The sequence below is a fragment of the Xenopus laevis genome, chromosome 9_10L (genome assembly GCF_017654675.1).
Source record: "Xenopus laevis strain J_2021 chromosome 9_10L, Xenopus_laevis_v10.1, whole genome shotgun sequence".
Classification (NCBI taxonomy): Eukaryota; Metazoa; Chordata; class Amphibia; order Anura; family Pipidae; genus Xenopus; species Xenopus laevis.
Genome location: NC_054387.1, coordinates 6,785,434 through 6,812,840, shown reverse-complemented (window position 1 = coordinate 6,812,840; position 27,407 = coordinate 6,785,434). Strand labels below are relative to the sequence as shown.

The 27,407-nt window shown below is 42.4% G+C and overlaps 1 protein-coding gene across 6 annotated transcripts in view; it reads right to left on the bottom strand.

The window, feature by feature from the left end:
- The window catches only part of LOC108700861 (potassium voltage-gated channel subfamily H member 6), a 98,139-nt gene that overhangs the window by 26,334 nt on the left and 44,398 nt on the right, over positions 1-27,407 (bottom strand). For all 6 annotated transcript variants that reach the window (XM_018234878.2, XM_041576482.1, XM_041576483.1 and 3 more), the window contains 2 exons: positions 2,691-2,849; positions 653-867 (listed from right to left, as the gene is read on the bottom strand). In XM_018234878.2, the coding sequence (XP_018090367.2) occupies positions 653-867; positions 2,691-2,849 (374 nt within the window). The remainder of the gene's footprint in view (positions 1-652; positions 868-2,690; positions 2,850-27,407) is intronic.

Sequence of the window (27,407 nt, the reverse complement as noted above, 5' to 3'; positions counted from 1 at the left end):
GAAAACAGCCCTTGTGGGCCCCGGGCCCCCCATTTTGACCCTGCTATTAATTCCTTTGCATTTTTGAATGCATCTGGTGAATACCAGCAAATAATAAATGCCGTTAAATACAAAACCACAAGAGGGCACCCTCACACCGCGATGCCCCAAATAATAATCGTATATCAGTCGTGATATATATAAATCAATAAATCTAGATTTACATCAGATCATTAAAGGGTTTATTTCATATAAACTGTTTTATTTCTGAAATATATCTATCTATCTGTGGAATTGTTGCTTGCTGATATTACACTGTAATTAAACGCCAGAAGGGCAGAGATAGTATATAGTATATAGTTCTGTTCAAATTAGGGATGCACCGAATCCACTGTTTGGCCGAATACCGAACCGAATCCGAACCCTAATTTGCATATGTAAATTAGGGATGGGAAGGGGAAAACATTTTTTACTTCCTTGTTTTCTAACAAAAAGTCATGCGGTTTCCCTCCCCACCCCTAATTTGCATATGCAAATTAGGATTCGGATTCGCTTCGGCTGGGCAGAAGGATTCGGCCGAATCCGAATGCATCCCTAGTTCAAATAGCTGTAAAACCAACCAGAGGGTTAAGTGGGAAAAGAGCAGGCGGGATATAACCAATAAGGTTCTTACCTGGGTGACTTTCTCTGTGACATTCTGGGTCCTCTCAAAGGCATTGCTGGGGGCCACAATCTCAATCTCCGTGGTGGAGGCAGAACGATGTTTCTCTAAATTAAATTCTACAAAGTTCAGAGTGAACTGTGGGATCTGACTAATGGTCCTGTACTTCATGAAGTCGGACTCTGATGTGGAGGAGTTTAGGAAGTTGGTCTTCGTTTTGGATTTCTCTGTAGAAAACAGACAACAGTTATTTTAAAGGGGTTGTTCCCCTTTGATTTAACTTATAGTATGATGTAGAGAGGGATATCCTGAGACAAGTTGCAATTGATTTTCAGTTTTTTATTAGTTATGGGTTTTAAGTTATTTAGCTTTTTATTCACCAGCTCTCCAAGTTTCCACTTTCAGCAGTCTGGTTGCTAAGGTCCAAATAACCCTAGCAACCATGCACTGATTTGAATGAGAGACTGGGATATGAATAGGAGAGGCCTGGATAGAATTTGAAAGCAAGAAAGAGTCCAATTGAAAAGTTGTCTATTCTATAACATACAAAAAGTTAACTTAAAGGTAAACCACCCCTTTAAAGTAATTCAAATATAATGTTCTGTTTACCTGCACTAGTTGCCTTCAGAAACACTACTATAGTTTATATAAATTAGCTGCTGTGTAGCCATGGGGGCAGCCATTCAAGCACAGGATACACAGTAGATAACAGATAATTACTACTATAGTTTATATAATCAAGCTGCTGTGTAGCCATGGGGGCAGCCATTCAAGCACAGGATACACAGTAGATAACAGATAAGTACTACTATAGTTTATATAAACAAGCTGCTGTGTAGCCATGGGGGCAGCCATTCAAGCACAGGATACACAGTAGATAACAGATAAGTACTACTATAGTTTATATAAACAAGCTGCTGTGTAGCCATGGGGGCAGCCATTCAAGCACAGGATACACAGTAGATAACGGATAAGTTCTACAATAGTTTATATAAACAAGCTGCTGTGTAGCCACTGTATATTGTGAGTGGCTCCCTAAGCTCAGTAAGTGACAGCAGCACAGAGCATGTGCAGTGAATCAGCAGAAAAGAAGATGGGGAGCTACTGGGGCATCTTTGGAGACACAGATCTTTACTGCTAAAGGGCTGTGGTTGCGTTGGGCTGGTACAGAAGCACAAAACAAAGTACAAAATTTCCAGCTGCTCTTTTGTTAAGCTTTAGTTCTCCTTTAAGGAGAATTTGACCCCAAATCACTGGGGGGCGGGGGCAATTTGTTAGACACCCCAAGTTACCCAACCAGCTAACCTTCTATCTAACCAGGGCCGGCATTACTGTCAGCTGCCCAAGCAGAAATGAGAGAACAGGGAAAACGCTGGAGTTCAGCAATGAAGAGAAAGCAAATACAGAGTAGAACAATTGTCTCCGGATACTGGGGAAATACGAGCTGGAGAAGTGACTGATAGATAAGCTAATACTATGAGACTGAGAGAATGGAAACTGGCAAGAGAACCTCGACAGGGAGTTGTCTTATATAAAAGCAGATCCAAGTAGGACACAGGACTCCGGCAGAATCGGATCCTCACAAACCCTTTATATGTGATAATTACTCTGTTAATTACTGTTTTCTCTTAGATGTATCCTCCAGACCCTTTATTTCTAAACCCTAGAACAGTGATCCCCAACCAGTAGCTCGTGAGTAACATGTTGCCCATTGACCCCTTGGATGTTGCTCCCAGTGGCCTCAAAGCAGGTGATTATTTTTGAATCCTTGGCTTGGAGTCAAGTTTTAATTGCATAAAAGCCAGGTGTACTGCCAAATTCAACCTCCTGTTGGCTGCCAGTCCATATAGGGGCTCATATTTGGCACCTCCAAGAACGTTTTTCATGCTTGTGTTGCTTTCCAACTTTTTTTACATTTGAATGTGGCTCACAAGTTATTAAAGGTTGGGGATCCCTGCCCTAGAGGCATGTTGTATACATTGCTACCTTTACAGAGATACAGTAATAGTTGACGTTTGAATCCAAAACATCAGCACCTCTAGGAGTTTACCTGAGCGCAAGGCAGCTCTTGTCAGTCGCTGATGAAGAGTTCTGTTGGCCTTCCTCGCCAGGAGCAATGCCAGATCCTCAAAGTTCAGGATGAACATGATGACATCTCCCTCCTCGTTCTTCACTGGAACGACATCCACCAAACATCGCAGACAGGAGCCTACAGAGAACATGATCGGAAGAATTACTAGTAAGCAACGCCATAGCTACGGAGTCATCAGATGGTCCAAAACAAGGGCACAGCTCATGATATACTGCCACCAAAGAATACAAGATATATAACTAGTCTATTAGGTGACTGAGCTGCATTTCAGTCTATAGTTATACACACTGTGCCCAGATCTTTTTGCCACATATTATCCAGAGAACCTAGTGTACTAAGTCAGCAACTGCCATATTTCTATGTATATACAGGTATGGGACCTTTTATCCAGATTGTTTGGGACTTGGGTTTTTCTGGATACTGAATCTTTCCACAATTTAGATCATCTTCCCTTAACTAGAACATCATATAAACATTAAATAACCCCAATAGACTGGATTTGCCTCCAATAGGGATTAATTATTTCTTATTTGGGATCAAGCACGAGCTACTGTTTTATTATTACAGAGAAAAAGGAAATCTCCCTCGTCTCCACCACCTCCTGGGTCCACCCTCCCTCCCACCCTCTGCCACCTCCTGCGTCCACCCTCCCCAGGACCGCCATCAGAAATCGCAGGGCCCCATATGACAACATTTCCTGGGCCCCCTCGGCTGCGCCCACCGCAAACCCCACCCACAGGTCCGCCCCACCACACAGTAAAAAAAAACAAAAAAGATATTGGTGGCCACAAAAAACATTTGTGGCCAGGGCCCCCCCATTTAAAAATATTGGTGGCTAGGACCCCACATGAGGGGAAAAAATTGGTGGCCAGGGCCCCCCCTCCACATTATAAGAAAATTGGTGGCCAGGGCCCCTTAAACATCCATGCCTTCCCAAAGTCAACATCTCTCATAAACACGGGGGGCCCGGCTAATCAAGTAAGTGTGGCATGGCCGGGCCCCCTTACCCTCGGGCCCCCTACAACTCTCCCCTGATGGCAGCCCTGACCCTCCCTCCCACCCTCTGCCACCTCCTGGGTCCACAACTGGGTCCACCCTCCCTCCTCTCCCCCTGGGTCCCCCTCCTCTCCCCCTGGGTCCCCCTCCTCTGGTCACCTTCTGGCTCCACCCTCCCTCCTCTACGCCTCCCCCTGGGTTTTCCCTCCCTCCTCTCCACAATCCCCAGGGTCTGCCCTCCCGTCCGCCACCCCCACTGTCCCCCAGTAACTTTGAATATACTACTCTCCAGATCTGTTGTTTCCCTGTGTTTTCAAGTATGAGAGGTGTATCCACCCAGGTAAATTAATAAAATAAATGGCTTATAAACTTCTCACCGGAAAGTTTCGTTAATTAAGCTAATGACAACACAGAACCTGCAGATTATAACATAACCAGCCCCTGGGGGGACAGAGGTGTTTCACGTCCCCTGGTTACGCACATATAAAGTGGCTCCCTGATGTGTGTACCTAACAAACTCTGCTGACACTGCACCAACACGATGCCCAGCAGCTGCGGAAAGGATGTTTTTGTGTGTTTAGGTTTATTAATACACAACAGTGAGCCCTAAATGGCTACAAGCTTAACTGGAAGAAAAAAATCATCATCACTTCACTGATTAAAAAGAACATTATGCTCTCTTTATAGATTTTTTTTAATCCATCTATTTTGCTTTAAATCTATTCTGGCATTCTATATAGACTTCCATTGCATGGCACCATCTAGTGGTCATCAACAAGAATCGCCATTCTCATATCCCCCTATATAACACAAGGCACCAAGTTTGCCCAGTAGCAGTAATAATAATATATTAGAAATAATAATCACAATAATTTAATTTTTTAATGATTTCCTTTTTCTGTGTAATAATAAAACAGTCGCTTGTACTTGATCCCAACTAAGATATAATTAATCCTTATTGGAAGCAAAACCAGCCTATTGGGTTTATTTAATGTTTATATGATTTTCTAGTAGACTGAAGGTATGGAGATCCAAATTACAGAAAGATCCATTATCTGGAATACCCCAGGTCCCAAGCATTCTGAAAAACAGGTCCATACATGTACAGTCTAATTAGGATTAGTTAGATGAGTAGGCATCGCTTACAACAGCCATGTTTGCAAAATTCATATAGTTGACCAACCTATTGGCTCATGAGACAGCTAGCCAGATATTGTGCCATTTAGCCATCTATACATAGCTATCAGCCCTTACATACATATAGGAAGTAGAGGAGGAAGAGGAAGAGGAAGGCAGGGGAAGGTAGGGAAGACTGCAAGAGAATGACCAGGAGAGAGAAGGAAATACAGAGGAACTGGACTGGAGAGGGGACTTCTGCTGATGTTGGGAGTCACTGTAGAGAGGACAACGCTGTGATGAAGGTGAGCTGCATGGGGTCAGTATATATATATATATCAACACGTTTCTTTTAAAAGTCATATAATTAGTAGGGAGCAGCTGGCAGAGAAATTACAAGGTTCATGCCAATTTACTTGTTTACTCCATAAGAATTGCTATTAATTTCCCACAACTGTGCCCACTCCAAGTCATTTTTCAGTCTGGTAATAAGCACGATGAACTGTGTTTATTACCAGAAGGCGACCAAACTTTTGTTTTTGTGATCTTGCAGACTTATTAGGGCTCGTTTATAACCCCAAGTGCAATGTGAAAAGTGCATGGAGTTTTTTTCCCCAATTTCCAGTGTAATTGGGGTTGCAAGGGGTAACTCTAGGGTCTCCCTGTTTAAACTGAAACTCTTGCAAAAAAATTCACAGAAGAGCCACAGCAGCAGCATTGAGTGCAAATATACAGAAGTGGCTTTGCAACAGTCCCCTAAGTTTGCTCATAGTCTGTACAGAGAGATCCCATAAAACTATGGCAGCATAGGTATTCCCCTGTACTAAGCACAATTCAGCAGGAACAGTCCCCTACGTTTGCTCATAGTCTGTACAGAGAGATCCCATAAAACTATGGCAGCATAGGTATTCCTCTGTACTAAGCACAATTGAGCAGGAACAGCCCCATACATTTGCTCATAATCTGTACAGAGAGATCATATAAAACTATGGCAGCATAGGTATTCCCCTGTACTAAGCACAATTCAGTAGGAACAGCCCCTTAGTTTGTTCATAGTCTGTACAGAGAGATCCCATAAAACTATGGCAGCATATGTATTCCCTGTACTAAGCACAATTCAGCAGGAACAGTCCCCTAAGTTTGCTCATAGTCTGTACAGAGAGATCCCATAAAACTATGGCAGCATAGGTATTCCCCTGTACTAAGCACAATTCAGCAGGAACAGTCCCCTACGTTTGCTCATAGTCTGTACAGAGAGATCCCATAAAACTATGGCAGCATAGGTATTCCTCTGTACTAAGCACAATTGAGCAGGAACAGCCCCATACATTTGCTCATAATCTGTACAGAGAGATCATATAAAACTATGGCAGCATAGGTATTCCCCTGTACTAAGCACAATTCAGCAGGAACAGCCCCTTAGTTTGTTCATAGTCTGTACAGAGAGATCCCATAAAACTATGGCAGCATATGTATTCCCTGTACTAAGCACAATTCAGCAGGAACAGTCCCTAAGTTTGCTCATAGTCTGTACAGAGAGATCCCATAAAACTATGGCAGCATAGGTATTCCCCTGTACTAAGCACAATTCAGCAGGAACAGTCCCCTAAATTTGCTCATAGTCTGTACAGAGAGATCCCATAAAACTATGGCAGCATAGGTATTCCCCTGTACTAAGCACAATTCAGCAGGAACAGCCCCCTAAGTTTGCTCATAGTCTGTACAGAGAGATACTAATTGTAGTATGAGGGCAAGCATGCAAACACTCCTCTTTTTGACACATTCTTTTAATCAAATATTTTGAAAGACAATTACATACATATATATATATATATATATATATATATATATATATATATATATATATATATATATATATATATATATTCCCAAACAATTCAATGTAACAGCACTGCATTATTTCCCAGCAGGGCCAATAGAAAGGTCTCTCTTTAGAAATGGCTAAGAACTATCTCCATGCATCATCACAGCAGGTAACGGCATAAATAGCAGCCTACAAACCAGGACCGAATAAACAAAATTAAAAAGATGGAATATCTAACGTTGCAAACGAAGGATAAAATTGACAATTACTACAAAGTCTGGCAGGCAAGGACAATATCCCCTGGGGACGCATAACTAAGTATCATAAATAATCCAATAAGCTCACGCTGCAGGGATGGAAGGTGTTTTAACTCGTTGCAGATTTGTTGAATTCAAAACAGAACTGTTTTCCAGGACTTCCAATGTATTTTTACTGCACTTCTGCCCTGCTGAAGGGATTCTGTAAAGTTCTTTGTATATTATTATTCTAATAGGAGCCAACCGGAAGACATGGTTTTACACATCTCTTACACATGGAGAAGGAAAGGTTAAAACTAAGTAAGCTTTATCAGAAAGATCTATATAAATACACCCGTAAACCCTCAAAGTAATGTTGCTCTGAGTCCTCTGTTAAAAGAAACAGCACATTTCTTTCCTACTATTGTGTACTCATGGGCTTCTGTATCAGACTTCCTGTTTTCAGCTTAAACCTCCAGGGCTTGGGCTTGAGCATGCTCAGTTTGCTTCTCCCCTCCCTGCTGTAACCTGAGCTCAGAGTTATGCGCGAGCAGGAAGAAGACTCAGGCAGGAAGTGATGTCACAGCAAGCTAATATGGCAGCTGCTATCCTAAACAAACAGAGAGAGCTTCTAGAGCTGTTTACTCGGGTATAGTAAAGCATTCTGCAGAATAAATATAGTGTTGTAGCTTGCACTATTGTGAGTAAACTGGTTTGGTAGCTTTCCTTCTCCTTTAACTTCCCCTTCCCCTGTTTGGAGCTAGTTTCCTATACATATGAACATTGTGGGTACAAAATTAGGACTGGATTAGCAGCCCTGTTGGCCTTCACACACCCCAGTCCGACCCTGCAGTGATCCCGCCCAGTGGCGTAACTATAGGGGAAGCAGACCCCTATCTCCGAAAAAACTCAAATAGTCGAATTTGAGTTCTTAATAGGCCAGGGTATGATAAATCTCGAAAATCCAATTAGAATTTTTTTAAATACTCTAATCGAATTTTAACAATTCCCTAGTCCAATTTTAGAGCTTTGGCCATAAAAAAAAAACTTGAAAATTCACATTTTCAATTCGAACCTTGATAAATCTGCCCATTGTTCTCCTCAACACCTAAAGACATTTTTCTTGGGGTATGTATTTCTGTATATGTATATATATATATATATATATATATATATATATATATATATATATATATATATATATATATATATATATATATATATATATAGATAGATATATATATATATATATAAAGTATATATATATATATATATATATATATATATATAAGTATATATATCTATATATATATATATATCTATATATATATATATCTATATATATATATATATCTATATATATATACAGTATATATATATATAGATATATATATATATAGATATATATATAGATATATAGATATATATATATATATATATATATATATATAGATATATACTGTATATATATATATATATATATATATATATATATATATATATATTTGGATTAGCGATACATTTTAAACTGATGAAATAACTTTCCATTTGGAACTTTTCCTACTTGGCATGCTACCGTAATTAAAAAGGAACTTGTTTTCTGTTGAATCCACAGCCAACAGGATTTGCACCATTGGTCCCCTGACACATTTATCACAGATCTTTGCACACCAACAGCACATGATAAATGATGGTGCATTGGGGCGCACTCTCAGACAAACAATAAATCCATCATTGATGTACACTTGAGTGCAGATGTGAATAGAGGAGAACGCCCACTTAAACATTTAGATGCAAATCATACCCAAGGGACGTATCCATGCACGACTGTCACTTGCTTACACATATGGACTGCAGTAAAAGTGATGACGCAGACCCGTGTTGCAACAAAGATCCAACACTAGGGGGCAGTTTTATTAAGGGTTGAATTGAAAATTCTAATTTTTACATTTTTTGGTCATAACTCGAATTGCAAAGAGTTTTAATTCAATTTTGAATTTCGAAATTTATCATACTCTGGCCCTTTAAGAGCTCAAATTCGACTATTCGCCACCTAAAACCTGCCGAATTCATGGAGAGGTCCAGTTACATAGTTACATAGTTAAATTGGGTTGAAAAAAGACAAAGTCCATCAAGTTCAACCCCTCCAATTGAAAACCCAGCATCCATACACACACCCCTCCCTACTTTTAATTAAATTCTATATACCCATACCTATACTAACTATAGAGTTTAGTATCACAATAGCCTTTAATATTATGTCTGTCCAAAAAATCACCCAAGCCATTCTTATAGTCATTAACTGAATCAGCATCACAACATCAGTGACCAATTTGAAGACGTTTGCAGTCTTCCTGACAAGTTTAATAGTCTGTAAAATTCGTCCGAGTTTTACACATTCGATTTTTTTAATAAATAATCGAATATTCGAATTTCAAGTAAAATCTAATTCATGTGAGTTAAAAAAAAAACTTGGGAATTTGAAATTCGACCCTTGATAAATATGCCTCTAGAAGTCTTCCCCAGAGGCACCATCAGAAATTTTTTTTATAGAAAAACTCCATCTCATGAACCCAAAAGAACAAGGTCACTTGCTTCTAACCTGCAGGACAGATCTGCCCCTAAAAGAATGTTGTTTTAATACTTTAGAGGGGAAGTATACATCTTTATTTTAACAATGTGGGTTCTAAGAAATGTAAAAATGAATATTTATTAGGGATGCACTGAATCCAGGATTTGGTTTGGGATTAGGGTTACCACCATTTGAAACGGTGGAGACTGGGCAGGGGGGCGGGACCATGACATCAGGGGCGGTGTCTGTGTGAGGGGGCGCGGCTATGATGTGGCAATTGGCCAATTGCCATGTCAATCAAGGGAATCCTGCCCAGTTATTTATTTTATTTGGAAAACTGGGCAGAAAGTTTTGACCCGGCAGCCCTTCAAAATACCAGGTGGCAACCCTATTTGCATATGCAAATTATGATTCAGTTTAGGTTTGGTATTCGCCCGAATCTTTCATGAAGGATTCGGCTGAATCCAAAAAAGTGGATTCGGTGCATCCCTAATATTTATGTTGATTTAAAATGTGCAAATGATAGACGATTTAACGGCATTTTACCTACTATGCCCACCCAAGCAGGATCTGCAGAGTCAGTGTTAGTAAAGATAATGAGCTCTCAATAATGAGCTTCTCCCACCCCCGCTGTCTAAGACAAGACAGATAAGCAGGAATTCATTAAGCAGGAGGTGCAGCCCAATTAACTGGACTTGCATTGAAAAAATATGATCTGACTTTTTAGTTTAAGAAAAAAAATTGTTGAATGTGAAAAAAAAAAAAAGACGTAGGGCAATAGAGGAATGGTTTTATCCTTTAGGGCAGAGAATCACTGGAAGATTCAGAGAGATTTAGTTGCCCGGCGACTCATCGCCTTTTCTCCGGGAGACTAATCTCCTCGAAAAACCTTCCCGCCGGCTACAATCGAAATCGCTGACGGGATGACACTCTAAGCACTTCATTATCCCTAGTCGCCCATAGTTTCCTCGTCGGGCAACTTCGGGCGACTTTGGAAAACGAAGCAATGCGAGTGCCATCCCGACGGTGATTTCGATTCAGCTGACGGGAAGGCTTTTCGGGGAGATTAGTCGCTTGAAGAAGAGCCAATTTGTCGTCGGCCAACTAAATGTCCCCGAATCTTAGCGTGTGCCCTTACCCTAATGAGCATGTGCCCCAGGTCACTCATTGGTGTCATTTATAAACCGGGTGGTAATCCATGTCAACCTATCAGATGTTTGCTTTTACTATTTAACCTGCAGCTGTCTGAGACAAGCTAATCACTGATTGGTTGCTATGAGTTATTGCCCAGGTCCAATTTGCCCAGTGTTTATAAATGAGCCCCAAAGAGCAGGGCCACTCTTTGATAAATAAGCCCTTACAATCACACAACCCCATAATGATTTTCTGGCTGTTCCCCCAACCCCCAACGTTGCAGCATCCCAGGATTCTTCAAGCCCTATTTTAAACACAACATGGCCCGGCTTAGTTATCCTAAACCAGTCGCTAATCCCAGAGGGCTGAGTGGATTCTCCGCTGTATTTCCAGCTGTCAATTATGTTTATTCATTAAGGAGGAATTTCCAGGCAAATGTGCTTGGAATCTATGCAGGGAATCGGGCCGGGCAGCGCAGTGACAAGGGGGGGGATAAGGCAAGAAAGCTCGGCATTAGACTGGAAAATGGAATGGACTGAAATGGGTAAGGGGTAATAAAAAATAAAATAATATAATATGCTTTTGCACTTCATCTTTAGTATTTACCCCTCTTTTGCTAGTGGTAGGGGAATAAAAGTGCCAAATCTGCAATATCCTAAAAAATATCAATGCTATGCTTCTGTACAGGTATGGGACCTGTTATATGGATGACGGATCTTTCCGTAATTTGGATCTTCATAATCTACTAGAAAATCATATAAACATTACATAAACCCAATAGGCTGGTTTTGCTTCCAATATGGATTAATTATATCTTAGTTGGGATCAAGTACAAGCGACTGTTTTATTATTACACAAATAATTTTAAAAATGTTGGATTATTTGGATAAATAAAATGTAGTCTATGGGAGACAGCCTTTCCGTAATTGGGAGCTTTTTGGATAATAGGTTTTCCGGATAACGAATTTTTAAGGGTAAAAGCATTATAGAACATAAACAATGTAAGACAATTCAAAATTTTGATTTTTTTTCCGACCTGCTGCCCCATGAGCAATGGATAGAATGTTTTAGAGGTCACGTGACCCTCAATATCGTTCAGGACCTGTGTGACCCCTCCCACAACGCTGTAACGACCTATGAGAAGGTGCGAATGAGCCAGGGGACATACTATGACCGATGTGGAAAATCTGTCTCTCTCTCTGTCTCTCTAACCTCATCATCTGATTAATTTTTCATATTAAACCAAAACAGATGGGCCTGAGATTAAAAAGAAGGTACAGAAGGATTTAGCTGAGCTCGGCTCTCACTCCCGTCATATCTCAGCAGAGTTAAACCAGCAGGGTGGGGTGCTCCTCGTCTTGTTATGGGTTTAACTCTCTCTCTCTCTTTATTAGAATAATGCAAAGCAGCGGAATGAGGAAAAAGTAAAAAGGTAATGCATTAAGCCTGCAATCTGCAAAGAAACACAGGCCAAGCGGAAATGACATTGTGCTTGGGCTGTAACCCTTTCCTGATCCTGAATGGTTGGCAAGCAATGGGTTGATGTCCCCAGATCTTTATTAATTCTGGGTATTTGGTGGCATCCTGAGGCTTAAATCTTATAATGAGTTACCAAAAGCAAAGCCGTGGCTTTATATCCTCCGAGTGGACTCAGGTCTTGCGGCATAAAGAAGATTTAGTAACGAGAGTGCAGGCAACTTTCACCTTTTATTATAAAGCCAATCGGATTAGTTCCGGAGATGAAGCCTCCTAAGCACATGAGCACAGTCGCTGCCCTTTGTATTGTTCTGTCATCTCTTCGGTACCTACACTGACTGCCTGGTTATTCGTCTCACATTCTGCCCAGCACTCCTGCTATAACTTTGTATATACATAAACAAGACCAGTAACAAACACTTTTTACAGGATACTTATTTTTTATGCCACATCTTCTTTGCTACCTCTTCTGGGTAGGACTGGCTTTGGTTATATGGTGTCACGGCCGGCACCCAATACCAGAACAAATGCCAAGGACCCTGGTCTCGGCTCGGCTTCAGCAGTAGTGTGACCACCTTTGGGCTTCGGGAGGAGCCCTCAGCTTAATTGGGTGCCACCTGGACTTAACGAGGGGTACAAGGCGAGGAGTTCTGGCAGGCAAAGGGGCACGACCGGATAGCAAGAGTCTTTGGGCAGAAGGTCAAGGACAAGGCGTCTGGTGGAAACGGAACAGACCGGATCAGGACAGGCAGATAACAGAATCGTCAGGCAGGCAAGGGGTCAAAACCAGATAATCAGACAGACCGGATAAGGCAGAAGGATGGTCAGACAGGCTGGGTCAAGGCCGGCGGATATCAGAATCGTCAGGCAGGCAAGGGTCAAACCAGGTTGTCAATCAAAGGGTTAAGCAGGAATCGTTGTCGTAGGCAGGCAAGGGTCAGAATACAGAATGCAGAGTAGACAGGAACAGTCAGGGTCAAACACGGATAATCAGTCAGGATAGCCAATTCAGGAACAGGTAGCAAAAAGCTCAGGAAACCTCAGGATATGATCCTATAATGGGCACCAGCTACAGGTCTGAATGGGCCTTAAATAGGGATCTAATTGGCGCCAAAACGTGAGCAATTTCGCGCTGTTGCGCGCCCTAGGGATCCAAAATGGCGCCGGCAAGGACAGGAGCGGCGCAGCTGGCATCCACCCCAAGGAGAAGGCGTGGACCCCGCTGCCCACTAGACCACCAGGGTAAGTTTCTTACATATGGCCCCTAGTTTACCAATACAGTTCTCCTAAATTTCTTGTACAGTGGTTCTGCTGCTTTGCCTTCAGCCAATGGAAGAGTTTCAAAACTAGACTTCTTGTTCATGCAATTTGTTCACTCTTCTGGAAAGGACTGGCTCAATAGGGTGCCACAAAATCTTCCAGTGGAACCAGGCTTCAGTGGACCCTCTAGTCTACCAAACCAGTTGCCTTCAATTCCCTGCTCCATGGCTTTGCACCCTTACCATAAGCCAATGGAGGACACTCAAAACCAGACCACTTGTTCAGTCTATCCAACTCATCTTCAGGGTAGGACTGGCTCACCAGGGTGTCACAAAATCTTCCAGTCGAACCAGGCTTCAGTGCACACTCAAAACCGAACCTCTCTTTCAGTCTATTTAACTCATTTTCTGGGTAGGACTGGTTCACCAGAGTGCCACAAAATCTCTCCATGGAACCAGGCTTTATTGCCCCCTATAGTCTACCAAACTACTTGTCTTCAGTCTCCTGCTTCATGGCTTTCCACCCTTACCATAAACCAATGGAAGACACTCAAAACCGGTCCTCTTGTTCAGCTGTTTAACTCATGTTCTTGGAAGGAGTGGCTTGCCAGGGTGCTACAAGATCTCACAGTGGAACCAGGCTTCAGTGGCCCCGCTAGTCTACCAAACCACGCGTCTGCAATATCCTGCCCATAGGCTTTGCACTAATACCTTAAGCCAAATGAAGGACACTCAAAAATACTGCACTGCATTGTGTGGTTTGCAGTGCACTTGAGCATCATTGGACGCGGGGTGCACCCCTCTTCCAGCACCCCCCATCCCAGCCGCACCACCTCTTCATCCCCTCCCCAACCAGCATATACCTTCTTTTCTCTGCTGTTCTTGATTGGGGTGGGTGGGAGCGGGTCTGGACTAGGAGTCAAAATAGGCCCTGTCATTGCAAGTAGAGAGAGGCCCAATCAGCTCCCCACCAGCCCACTAAATAGTGACATTCTATGGCATCTTATGGCATTTGCCAGAACCCACAGATTGCCAGTCCAGGCCTGGGTGGGAGTGTCAGGGAGCACACAATCTAATGCGACCATGGGGATCGGGTCTGGACCGCCTCAGCCGAACCCTACTCTTGAGCATGGTTACTTTCAGAAATGCATCTAGGGTCGTACAGTACCAATCATGGGCCCCTATAAGATATGAGTTCATTAGTCCCCCATGTAAACTGATTAAAGCTGTAAAGAAATGTATGTAGAAGACATGGAGAAAACTATGACAGAAAATTGATCCCTGGACAGATATTGGTAGGGCGGCAGGAGGTAAGAAGAGAAAAAAGGGATACAAGGAACAAAGACTGACTCATATTATAGTGTACCTTTAAATAAAATTACCTATTGGGGTTTAATTTTCATTAAAGAGTATTTTTGCTTTCCAGTAAAATTGCCTGTTCCTAAATCCCTATACAGTACATTTCTACACCACAGGCAAATAGGACTGAATTGTACATTTAGCTTGCTGGGCTCAGTCCGCTGGATTTGGGACAAGCCTACAAGTCTCCATGCATTTTTCATATTCCAATTTGTCAACTGCCATTCCTCAGTCTAAATCAGGAGCTGGTTAGTTTCCCAGGGGCAAAAAACGCTTTAATGGTTTAAAAAAAGATGAAGAAGAAGAAGGGAGGAAAAGATGGATGACAGTGTGAATATTTTTAACTATTTAGTAGCCAGAGGCCATTATTTACAAACTCTCACAAAGACTATAGTAAAGTAGAGTAGGTGGGGGGGGGTGAAAGAAATGTGCTAAAATGTCAGAATGGCCACTAATTGGGCCTGTTGGGACTTCTAAGAGGAGACAGGCCCAGTGCGCCTGTCTTTAAAGAACAGATACACTGGGTCCTATTTACTATACAGATGATAAATTGCACTGGTTTGGATCAGACTACTACAACTTACAAGACAGATACTCGTAATATAGATTTTGAGTATTGATACTTACGTGTAATTACATTGTCCAGTTTTGCATCTATGTTGGTAAATCAGCCCCACTACGTTATATAATCTACCTGCATTAGATCTTAAAGTGCAATATTTTGGTGCCCAGTAACTAAGGGTTATTATAATCCTTTAAAAAAAAATAAAATTAACTTATTGTGGAACTTTACTGAGAGCTTTTAATTATTCATGTCTGTTTCTGCCCTAGTGGAGTTTACAATCTATTTTGCCTGCTTCAGAAACCAGGGCAGATATTATCAATTGATAGGCTATGGCACCCACATTTAGCAATTCCAGCCATCTTCTTCCCCTGCTCAAAACATGAGCGGGGTGGGAGTAGCCAGGGGGAGGTGGGGAGTATTTGCTGGTGGAGCAGGGGGATAGGGAGAGTTGTGGCTGGGGAGGGGCCTGGAGGGTTGTGACTGAGGTGGGGAGGGGTCCAGGAGTAGTTTCGGGTGGAGCATGGGGCCAGGAGCGAGGTTGTGGCTAGGTTTGGGGACCTGGGAGGAGGGGTTGTGACCAAGGCTAGTTGCAGGTGGCCGGGGGGGTTGTGGTTGGGGTGGTGGGCTTGGACATAGGAGCAAAGGCAAAGGCCAGGATATGCTGAGGAGTTATTTATGAAATAAGGATCCATTATGCTGGGACAATTGTAGAACCCACTTGAAATTAACTGAACCAAAGCCACATTCCCCTGGTGGTTCTCGCTACCCATATTTACCTTACCAAGCGCCTTCTTAAAATTCTTGGAAAATGGAAGTGGCATTGCAAATTCTCCTGCACCCTAATTGCTCCTCAGTCTGGTCGCACTCTCTTTAATGAGTTGGGCACTGCCCACTTGCCAAGTCATATGAAAATGAATTACTGATCTAACTTTGATTTTCATATTTTATATATACCTGGTAAGAATGGGGTGCACAAGGACCACCAGGGCTGCTACCCCAGGGGCCAAACATCCCAATCTAGGGCCCCTGACAGCCCCCCTTCCCTCTGCGCACCTTTATACTAACTTTCCATGCAATAAGTGGAGGGCAGCAGCAGGGAGCTATGGTGGAAGGCAGGCAGGGATCCAATCTGGGTCGACGGGGCCCATGAAGCCCAGAGCCCATCTTTTTTTTCTGCTGGCCCAGTTTGACCCTGTATATATATATATTTTCTTTTATTTTTTTTATTTTGTAGGTTCATAAGCTCAGGTAAGTGCTAGCAGCCCAGAACATGTGCTGGGAATCAGCATTATCATACCTCCCAAATGTCCCGTTTTCAGAGGGACAGTCCCTCTCTGGACAGCTCAACCCGCAGTCCTGCATTTTTACTGAAAAGCCTGACTTTCTCTGCACTGAACAGCCAGAAATAGAATAACGTTTCTAACTTAATTGGCTTTTGGCAGAGAGCCCAGAGCAGTTAACAGGTGCAAATATGATACTTTGTAACAATTTTGAGATAAGGAAATACTAATGCACTGAATCCACTTTTTTGGATTCGGCCGAATACTGAATACTTTGCAAAAGATTTGGCCGAATATGAACCGAATCTGAGTGGGAAGGAGGAACCATATTTTACTTCCTTGTTTTGTGACAAAAAGTCACATGATTTCCCTCCCTGCCCCTAATTTGCATTTGCAAATTAGGATTCAGTTCCGATGGGCAGAAGGGTTCAGCCGAATTACAATAACAATTTCTAGATAAGCAAATAAGTAACAATATAAGATAACAGGTCCCTTGGGAAAAGTTAGACTCACAGCTTAAAAAGGGCAATTCACCTTCATTAGCAAAAAAAATCCACAGAAATATGCTCAAACTTTCATAACTTGGCAAATTTTGTAAAATGAACATGGTAATTAGGTGTGTGGCCACAAAAATGGGCATGGTCAAAAATGTCACCGCGGAAATTTTTTCCCGACTTTTTATTTCCAAAATGTTGGGAGGTATGCATTATCAAAGGTAGTGGCGTAACTATAGAAGAAGCAGACTCTGGACTGCAGGGTATAAGGTATATTATGTCTAGACATTGTTTTTAGCTTTAGCTCTCCTTTAACTTTATCAAGCAAACAAACCCGCAACACTTTAAAGTACAGTATATCTTTTTATGAACGCCGGATCTGTCCTGTAAAAGCAAGCATCCCTGCTCCATTAATGCCTTTGTCAGAACAGAAATGGAATTATAATAAAAGCAACGGGCAACGACAGTATCAGCTCTCACAAATTACACGCGCGGGCGGAAACAATCAGTCTTTTTAAAAAATAAAAAAAAACACACAGCGGGTGATACTGCAAAGAATGTTAAATAAGGATTTTTTTTTCTTAAAGTATTTTCTGCAAGACGGCTGGATAATGATGAGGAATTTAATTAAAACTAGCCTAATCTTTGTATAACACTTCCCTTAAATGTCACTCTCGCTGGCAAGCCGCTGAACATACAGTATAACAAGTAGAATAATGCTAAAGTAATAATAAATAATGGAAATGAACAGATCCAGAATGCTCGGGACCTGGGGTTTTCCGGATACCGGATCTTAACGTAATTTGGATCTTAATCCTTTAAGTCTACTAGAAAATCATATAAACATTAAATAAAGCCAATAGGCTGGTTTTGCCTCCAATAAGGATTAATTATCTTTTAGTTGGGCTCCAGTACAAGCTATTGTTTTATTAAACAAGAAAAAGGATTATTTGGATAAAACGGTCTATGGGAGATAACTTCTCCGTAATTCAGAGCTTTCTGGATAATGAGTTTCCGGATAACAGATCCAATATCTGCAATACTAAAAATATAGCCTCACAATGAATGGGAGATGGGAAAGTTATAGGTAAGGCTTGCTTGCCCTTTAATTGCTACCCACAAGACCTCACATAGAATATGTTTGATAGCATGTGGAGTTTACTTTAGGGAAATCTAAACAGAAGCAAATGCATCTCATTTACAATGTGCATGCCTCCTAATTAGCGCTGTGCATCTCAATGAACATCTTGTATCACTAAGTCTGATTTAAAGGGAAATGCACCTTAAAATTCACATTTGGTAAGTTCTAGGGCGGTGGTTTCCTTTTTTATTGAATATTATGGGGTGCTTTTTGTCACTGCTGTTAAAACTGAACGCCCTGGTTTTTCAAGGGGGTGTCCTGTTCAAAACATTCTGTCTGGCTCTCAAACTACACCAAAAATAGTTGGTTTTTGAAATTTTAATTAAAGTTTATCTTTTATCTAAAGTTTATTTTACTCACGAGTATACTTCGAGCGACTTCGGAAATGGAATCGCCGCGAGTGCATTGGCGCAGGCTCTTTTTCATTAAAGCCGGCAGAAGACACAGGGAAACAGTTCTGGGAGATCAGTCGCCCCAAAGAAGAGGCGATTAGTCACCGGGCGACTAAATCTCCCCTATTTCCAGGTGTGCCCTTACCCATAAAGAAAGGGAATACAGACAGAAAAGCGCAGGGCAGGACACGAGCATGTGCAGAACACATGGCAGATTGCACCCATATGCACTGAAATATGTAGCGTCTAAAGCTGGCCATACATCCCAAAATTTGGCAAGCCAGTCTGGACAATTGCGCATTTGCCGGCGTCTAAACCCAATCAAAGGGGGTGGGGCTGATAGCATTGGGGGTGGAGCAGTGATGACATAAGAGGCAGGTACAATGAAGCAGGAGGAGTCATGACGCCCAGGGTCAGACTGGCACATTTGGGGCCCAACTACGCAAATTCACTGATGCGCATTTTTCTGAACGCTACCTTTTTCGCTAGACTTCTTTCGCCACCTCAGACCAGGCGAAGCGCAATAGAGTAGATAGGGATTGCTTCAAAAACAGTTGAAGTCCCAAAAGACGCTGGCGTTTTTTATTTTTTTTCATGGGTGATAGGCTGAAAAAGATCGAAATTTTTTTTGGGGCTCCCCTCCTTCCCCCCTACATTTCCTAACTCATGGCACCTTAACTATACAGTGGGCACATGTGTAGGGCAAAATAAACATTTTATTTGATATTTTGATGGTTTCCCAGGCTTGTGTAGTGCTGCTACGTATACTTCCATTGTAAATTCAATTTGGCGCCGTATGCAAATTAAGCATTGCTAGCGTAACTTCGCTTTGCCTGGCGAATTAACGCTAGTGCAACTTCGCAACCTTTCGTTTTCCCCTGATTTTTGTGAATTTGCATAGCGCTGGCGTGTACCTTCATCTTCTCATGGCTGCAATCGAGGCCCAGGTGGGAGGCCAGTGGGCAGCACCATGCAAGGCTTCAGTAGTGGAGGGGGTCTGGGTAGGCGGGACCCGCCAGGTTTTTTCCCAGTGTCCTGCCGGGTCCAGTCTTACCCTGTTTCAAGTCACCACATAGGAAAACAAGAATACTCGCCATATGTAAGGAAACCATTATTCCATTAGGAACATTGATCCATAACCAGGGCTTCTGCTGAACTGCAATACCCACCACTTCTCAAATACCAACAGATATTGAATTACAGTTGGAGATGTACATGGAGCAAACATCACACGGTGCAGCCAATATTCATTTTAAAGGACAAGGGCATGCTAATTCTCTAATTAAATGGAATGGTATGATGGAACATGGTGACCCATAACGGACGAGCCATCAACAGCAGGAGAAAGTTTGCTCCACCTGTAATTTCGGAGGAAATGGGAACCTGGAAGTTTCCTGCCCACACTTGATTAGCTGTGTATTTAATAGGCAATCATACTATTTTTAAATCAGTTTTTGTTGATTAATTGAGTGAGACGATAATGCAATCTACCCAAGGACACAGTCATTTTTCTCCCATAGCGCAAGCTGCTCAGCATTTAATTTGCATCCGTTAATTTGCTCCTCCATATTCTGCTCATTTTTCAGGTTTCGGAGAGATGTTTCTCAGCTGTATAACTGCATTGCCGGAACGACTCATGAACCAAATTCAATATCTTGATAGCCGCTTGCTCCCTGGGTCGCCTATAATTCCCATCTGTTGCTGCGCGACCATGTTATAGTAATCATTATGTAAGAGGGAATTATCTTGTGTATATAACATAACAGATGCCCTTGAAACAGCAACTGGGCCAGACGAGGCAAATCTGTTGTCCATATCATTGCCCCGAATTGAAGGCACATATTGAGACCGTGGCACAGGATTGGCTCTTTATAAACATTGAAACGTTCACGCTGTGGCACCCCCTCTCCCTGGGATTTGTTGCACTATCACGTATTAGTGAGGACAAGTCCTTGATAGGAATCAGCAGTACATACTGTAAATGTCAGGTCCTGTTCTCACAAAGCAGAGCTGCCATGCTTATCCGCAAGAATATACTTTATATTCAGAAGAAACAGTAGCTTAGTGGCACCAAGAAAAATCACTGTCATAGGCGACTCCTGAAGCATAAGCCTGATCCCATAGACTAGTGGAATCAGGGTAACGCAAGGTGGTCCTAAAACCCATGGCATGGCCAACTAGGAGGACCCTTTTCAGATCACTGAATGCTCACTGCACATCTTACTTGAAGGGTTAAGTTGTAAAAACTGGGGGAATGGCATATATTGATGGGATTGTGTGGTCCTAAACTGGGTAACTACTGTCTAGAGCAGGGATCCCCAACCTTTTGAACCCATGAGCAACATTCAGAAGTAAAAGGAGTTGGGGAGCAACACTAGTATGAAAAATGTTTTTGGGGTGCCAAATAAATGCTGTGATTGGCCATTTGGTAGCCCCTATGTGGATTGTCAGCCTACATTGAGGCTCTGTTTGGCAGTACACCTGGTTTTTATGAAACCAAAACTTGCCTCCAAGCCTGGAATTCAAAAATAAGCTCCTGCTTTGAGACCACTGGGAGCAACATTCAAGGAGTTGGAAAGCAACATGTTACTCACGAGCTACTGGTTAGGGATCACTGGTCTAGAGTAAGCCTGTATACAGGTGCTAAGTTAAAGGGATACTGCCATGGGAAAAACATTTTGTTTTGAAATGAATCCGTTAATAGTGCTGCTCCAGCAGAATTCTGCATTGAAATCCATTTCTCAAAAGAGCAAACAGATTTAAATAAATTCAATTTTGAAATCTGACATGGGGCTAGACATATTGTCAATTTCCCAGCTGCCCCAAGTGTGTTTGTGCTGGAGCCGACACAAGGGTGAAGAAGGAGGATACTGCTCGCGGTAGAGGCTGAAATCAGCTGATTTCGGCCTCATCTGGCCCTTGCCCAATAACATATCTCTCAACTGTCCCACTAATATAATTAGCTGGCCTGGTAAGATAATAGCCAATGGACAACCCTAGGTGCCTTAGTAGTGTTTTTACATTACAGGGAGGACTATTTTTCTGTCCCTATAGTTTATAAGAGTCATTAGGGTGGTGTTTTAGCAGGGCAGGGAAAGTACACAATCAGTAACATGATGATGATGATGATGATGATGGGGAAGAGCAGCAAATCTATGAGTGAGTTAAACAAGGTCACCCCAATGTTATTGATTGGTAAAGCCCAGCAAGCATTCTGCCACTCTATTCAAGGTAATGAAGTCATCTTGGGGATGTTTTCACTAGATGTGATATTGCCTTTGTAGTATGGCTGCTCCCTTTTTATATAAACTCAAGGCCGCCCTGGCTGCCGCTGAAGTGTTAATGCAATTGTTTCTGTAAATTGAGGGAGATTAGATAAGCAGCTTTATAAATAGGAAGCTGACAGGTACTGTTCTCCATCAATTGACTCCTTTAGATGCTGTCACACGTTACAGGCCTCCCGAAACAAAGAGAGAGCTGAATGGGGAAGGCAAATGCTTGATTGCACAAGATTTAAAGGAGATGTGAGATTGTAGATACACTGGCGTGCATTTAAATGCAATTTCTTCATCTTCCCGTGATGCAGCAGATAAGATATCTCAGCATTTCAATGTGGATTTTCAATGTTAGTTGCTGCGATTCAGGGAGATTAGTCACCCGGCGACAAATCTCCTCTTCTTCGGGGCGACTAACCTCCCCGAACTGCCTTCCCGCCGGCTAGAATGTAAATCGCCGGCGGGATGGCACCCGAAGTTGCCTCGTGAAGAAAACGAAACACTCCGAGTGCCATCCCACCAGCGATTTACATTTTAGCCGGCGGGAAGGCAAGTTCGGGGAGATTAGTCGCCCCGAAAAAGAGGAGCCTAATCCCCTAAGAGAAGACATTGGCATTAAAGTGGTTGTTCACATTTATGTTATCTTTAAGTATGATGAGAGTGTAATAAAGAGTAGCAATAATACAATACATTTGTAGCCTTACAGAGCATTTGTTTTTTAGATGGGGTCAGTGACCCCCATTGGAAAGCTGGAGAAGGCAAAGAATTTAAAAAAAACTATAAATCATACAGTTGAAAAGTTGCTGAAAATTAGCCATACTAAATGTTAACTTAAAGGATAATCACCCCTTTAAGAACCAAATAGTTTAGGGAGTAAATTTTTTTTTGGAAACGCTACATACTGAATTGCTGTTATCTTATGATCGATATCTGCATTCTGTACAGGTTCCCGTATTGACGGAGGATGTTATGTGATAGCCAATTTCGTATTCATTTATTAAGCGAGATTCTTCCATTTGCAACTCTGGATCACTGAGAGACCGGACTTGTGTGATTATTATTGTGTTTATTATTAAGTTACCAGGAGCTTTACAAATGGGATGGCAGAATGCACGATAATAAATGCAAATTCAAACAAAGCCGAGTCCCTTGCCGAGGCCTCTCACCGAGTGAGATATAAAGTAATTATGTTCTTGGATGAGAGCAACGTGGGACCTGTTAGAGGGATATAGATAATATTTTCCCTACAGTAACGTAACTAGAGGGGGGTGGGTCCTGGTGCGTCACGCTCAGCCAGGCCCCCCGCCGTGCGCAATTTTCCACCCAGATTCCAGTGGCGCGCGAGCTGCCAGGGGGCCCTGAGGGGGTGCCGGTTATGGCCCGCTCGCACCCCCTGCTCCCCCGGTAGTTCCGCCACTGTTTCCCTACAGGCCCGGACTGGCAATCTGTGGGTTCTGGCAAATGCCACAGGGGCTGCTATAAGGTGCCATATTTAGCGGGCTGTTTGGACCTCTGTGTGGCCTGATTGGGCCTCTGTGTACCTGAAATGCCAGGGCCTATTTTAATTCTCAGTCCGGACCTGTTTCCCTATGAATGTTTGTTTGTAATGTGGCTTTATTGTGTCTTCAACAGGACCATGGTTTTTACTCTAGTGCCGTTTGCTTAACCTTGGGTCCCCAGATGCTTTGGACTACAACTCCCAATGTGGATAAAAATCATGGTTTCTGTAGGATGAATCCACAACTCCACAATCTGAAATGAGGTCAGATATAGCCAACCTGCCCATTCACTCATTAACTGCTCAGGCTCATTCTCCCCTACTTGATACCTTTTATCTTCCTTCCTAATTCATCTGCCCCCTACTCACGCTTTATATCTAACACAAGGAAGAACATGGCTGACATTTCACACGTAAAGGTTATACCCTTCTGTGATCTTTCCACCGAAGGACAGATTTTGTGTTCTGACTATTCAAGTGCCCCTCGTTTACCGACAAATGCCTCTGACATTATGAAATCGGTTATCTATGGGCTGAGGGTGTGTAGAGACGCATTGGCCTTTTCCATGTAGTGGCAAAATGAAAGAGAACATAATTCTGAGAAAGTTCCCAATATATATTTATTAACAATTTCAGTGGCTGTATATGTTATATGTAATTGCAACAGAAGTTTTTGTTTCTCCCTTTCTGCACTGCTGGGTCTGACTTTTGATACTATATCAGATACCAGCTCTACGTTGTTTGAAGAGTCAGAAGTAGCTGTGCAAAAAATAGAAGGTGTCAAATAATATATGAGGGAGTGCTGACTGCTTATCTTTGATGGATGGATTTGTTTTCAATAGAAACTCTGGCCCCAGTAGAGGGGCATTAGGCACACACCTCTTCTACCTACACTTTCTGGCCTGTCTTCAATTCTGGAGGATGATAGTGGGGCCAATGGGAAATACTTCTGCAGGTTGCTAGTGAAGCAGGGGGAGAGGAAGCGATCAGGAGTGGGTCAGGGGGATATACCAGTGATAGGTGTCAGGGGACGATGGCACCAGGGGGCTTGCCTAGGGAGATGTTCACTGTTGGCCCCCCACTGGGTGGGGAAATGGGCAGCCTGAGTGGAGAAATGGGCAGTCTGGGTGGGGAAATGGGCAGCCTGGGTGGGGAAATGGGCAGTCTGGTTGGGGAAATGGGCAGCCTGGGTGGGGAAATGGGCAGCCTGGGTGGGGAAATGGACAGTCTGGGTGGGGAAATGGGGAGTCTGGGTGGGGAAATGGGCAATCTGGGTGGGGAAATGGGGAGTCTGGGTGGGGAAATGGGCAGCCTGGGTGGGGAAATGGGCAGCCTGGGTGCGGAAATGGGCAGTTTGGGTGGGGAAATGGGGAAATAGGACCTCGCACACCCTGCCCTATAGGTGGTTCAGAGATGCCTGGTGCACACAGGTAGAGGTTGGCCACCTCCTAGTAAAAGTCCAACAAAAGCAAAATCCAATGGCACACATGTCTGCTGGAACACCAAGTGTTTATTGCAGAGTGCAGTGCCATTGGCTTTTGCTTTTTTTGTGGGGAAATGGGCAGCCTGTGTGGGGAAAGGGCAGATCTAGGGGCACATTTACTATTGGTCGAATATCGAGGGTTAATTCACCCTCGATATTCGACCATCGAAGTAAAATCCTTCGACTTCAAATATCGAAGTCGAAGGATTTACTGCAATTACTTAGATCGAACGATCGAAGGAAAAATCTAACAATTTGAAGGATTTTAATCCATCGATCGAACGATTTTCAGAAATTGCAGAGAAAGCTCATGGGGAAGGTCCCCATAGGCTAACATTGGTGCTCGGTAGATTTTAGGGTGCAAAGTAGGTGGTCGAAGTTTTTTTTAAAGAGACAGTACTTCGACTATCAAATGGTCGAATAGTCAAACGATTTTTAGTTCGTAGTCGAAGGTCGAAGTAGCCAATTTGATGGTTGAAGTAGCCAAAAATATACTTCAAAATTCGAAGTATTTTTCATTCTAATCCTTCACTCAAGCTAAATAAATGTGTCCCCTAGTGTAAGAAGACAAGTCTGAAAGGGTTTTAACTGCAACTAAATTGTCAATATATTTCTAATACCGGTGCTGGCCCAGCTGGTGATTTACCGTCTACTATGTACTATTGGCTATTATTTTCTCAGTTGGGATTGCAACATTTACTGTTGAACTGTTCTAGGGGAATTAGATTGCAAGCTCACATGGGGTAGACCTGATGAACAATCTATGTAAGGTACCATATATATGCAAGTATATTAAGGATAAAAATAACCATGATCCCATCCCCTGGTTATTACCTTATAGCAGGAGTGCCCAACTGTTGAGATACATTCAAATATAAATAGATTTGGGGAGCAACACACACGAAAATAGTTCAGTGAGTGCCAAATAAGGGATGCGATTGGCTATTTGGTAGCCCCTATGTGGACTTTCAACCTACAGGAGACTATGTTGGCAGTATACCTGGTTTTTATGCAACCAAAACTTGCCTTCAAACCTGGAATTCAAAAAAACACCTGCTTTGAGGCCACTGGGAGCAACAGCCTAGGGGTTGGTGAGTAACATGTTGCTCACAAGTCGCTGGTTGGGGATCACTGCCTTAAAGAGAAAGTTTTTAGACGAAAGGGTAAATTTTATTGACTCCTTTTCCTCCCACAGTTTCTTTTTAATTGCACTGTTCTGCCCTCTTTAAAAAAAACAGGGATTCTCAACCTTTTCCCTCTGAGGAACCAAATGAAAAGGGCAGTTTCCATAAAAATGACATCTTTGTATGGTGAAGACAGTGATATCTATCAGCCTGCTCACTGTGCTTAGATATTCAGCCTTGTGGAAGGTAATAAATGAGTCCCTTTTTTAAAAAGGGCAGATTTCTAAGCACAATTTCAGTTTTGCTGTTTCTCTGAATTTCTAGACAGCAGCGGGAGCAGCAGGGACGGTTCTTCTTTATCACCCACAGTTGGGAAGTTTCGGCAGGAGGTGGGGTGCGGGGAATCAGACCTGCTTAATAGTTCTGTGACACCGTAAGCCTCTGTACAAAGGCAGACAAAGAAGGGAGCCGCTCTCTGTGCCTTTCCTAAAGACATATTGAGGCTGAAAGATGGAGTACCAACTTCACCCACAGATCTCTGTGTTAAAGGCAATTATTTTATGCTAATTTTACCTAACTGGGAAATCCATCAAGAAGCATGTCTCCGTCTCTCCATACTATATATAGATATGTTTCCATTTTCTGCGGGGAAAGGAATTATGCATTTCTTTATGTAAAGCCACCGGGAAGCTTGTAACTCCTACCCATTTCGTTTTTAAAGACTGTGCACCCTTTAATACACATTTATTCCATTTATTTATCCTTTATAGACAGGGGATAGACAAGTGGGTGTAACATGTTACATATTTATTTCATTCTGTAGAGATTTGTCAACTTTCCTCCCGTGATTACATTACCCAAATACTTTCAACGGGTTGGTAAAGTCAAAGCCCACTGTGTTTCCTGATGAGGTGTCCACCAGAGGTCAGTGTTTCATTTAAGTCTTTGGTTTACGGGTTCCCCTTTAGAGCAATTTTGGCTTCTATACAAATATTAACAGCTACTTTGAACTGTGTATTAAACTATTTATAGGTACAATATCTGCCATGTACATGTGGGTTTACATTTACTGAATGCTTCTGTCCATAACTAATAAGTAATCGCATTAGCATCTGTAAGCAATAGAGCTTAATTATATCTATAAGATGACTTTGCATATATCATCATTATCTGCTACCTTTTCCTACTTTTATCAGGAATTCCTCCGCTTTTCTTCCTGGGCCCCAGAGCTGGTTTTAGGGTAGGAGATCTGAATTGTGTCCCTCTCAGGATTACTTGCTGTCCTTTTCATCAAACAAGCACTTTGTTAATAATTTAGCAGTGCGTTCCATATGTAATGGCTTCCTGACATTGTCAGCATAAACTCTAGGACAATGACTCTGATCTACACCCAGAAGTTACTGTCCAACCACAAGTTTCAGTTTTACAGGAGAAATAACGTCTAAATTAT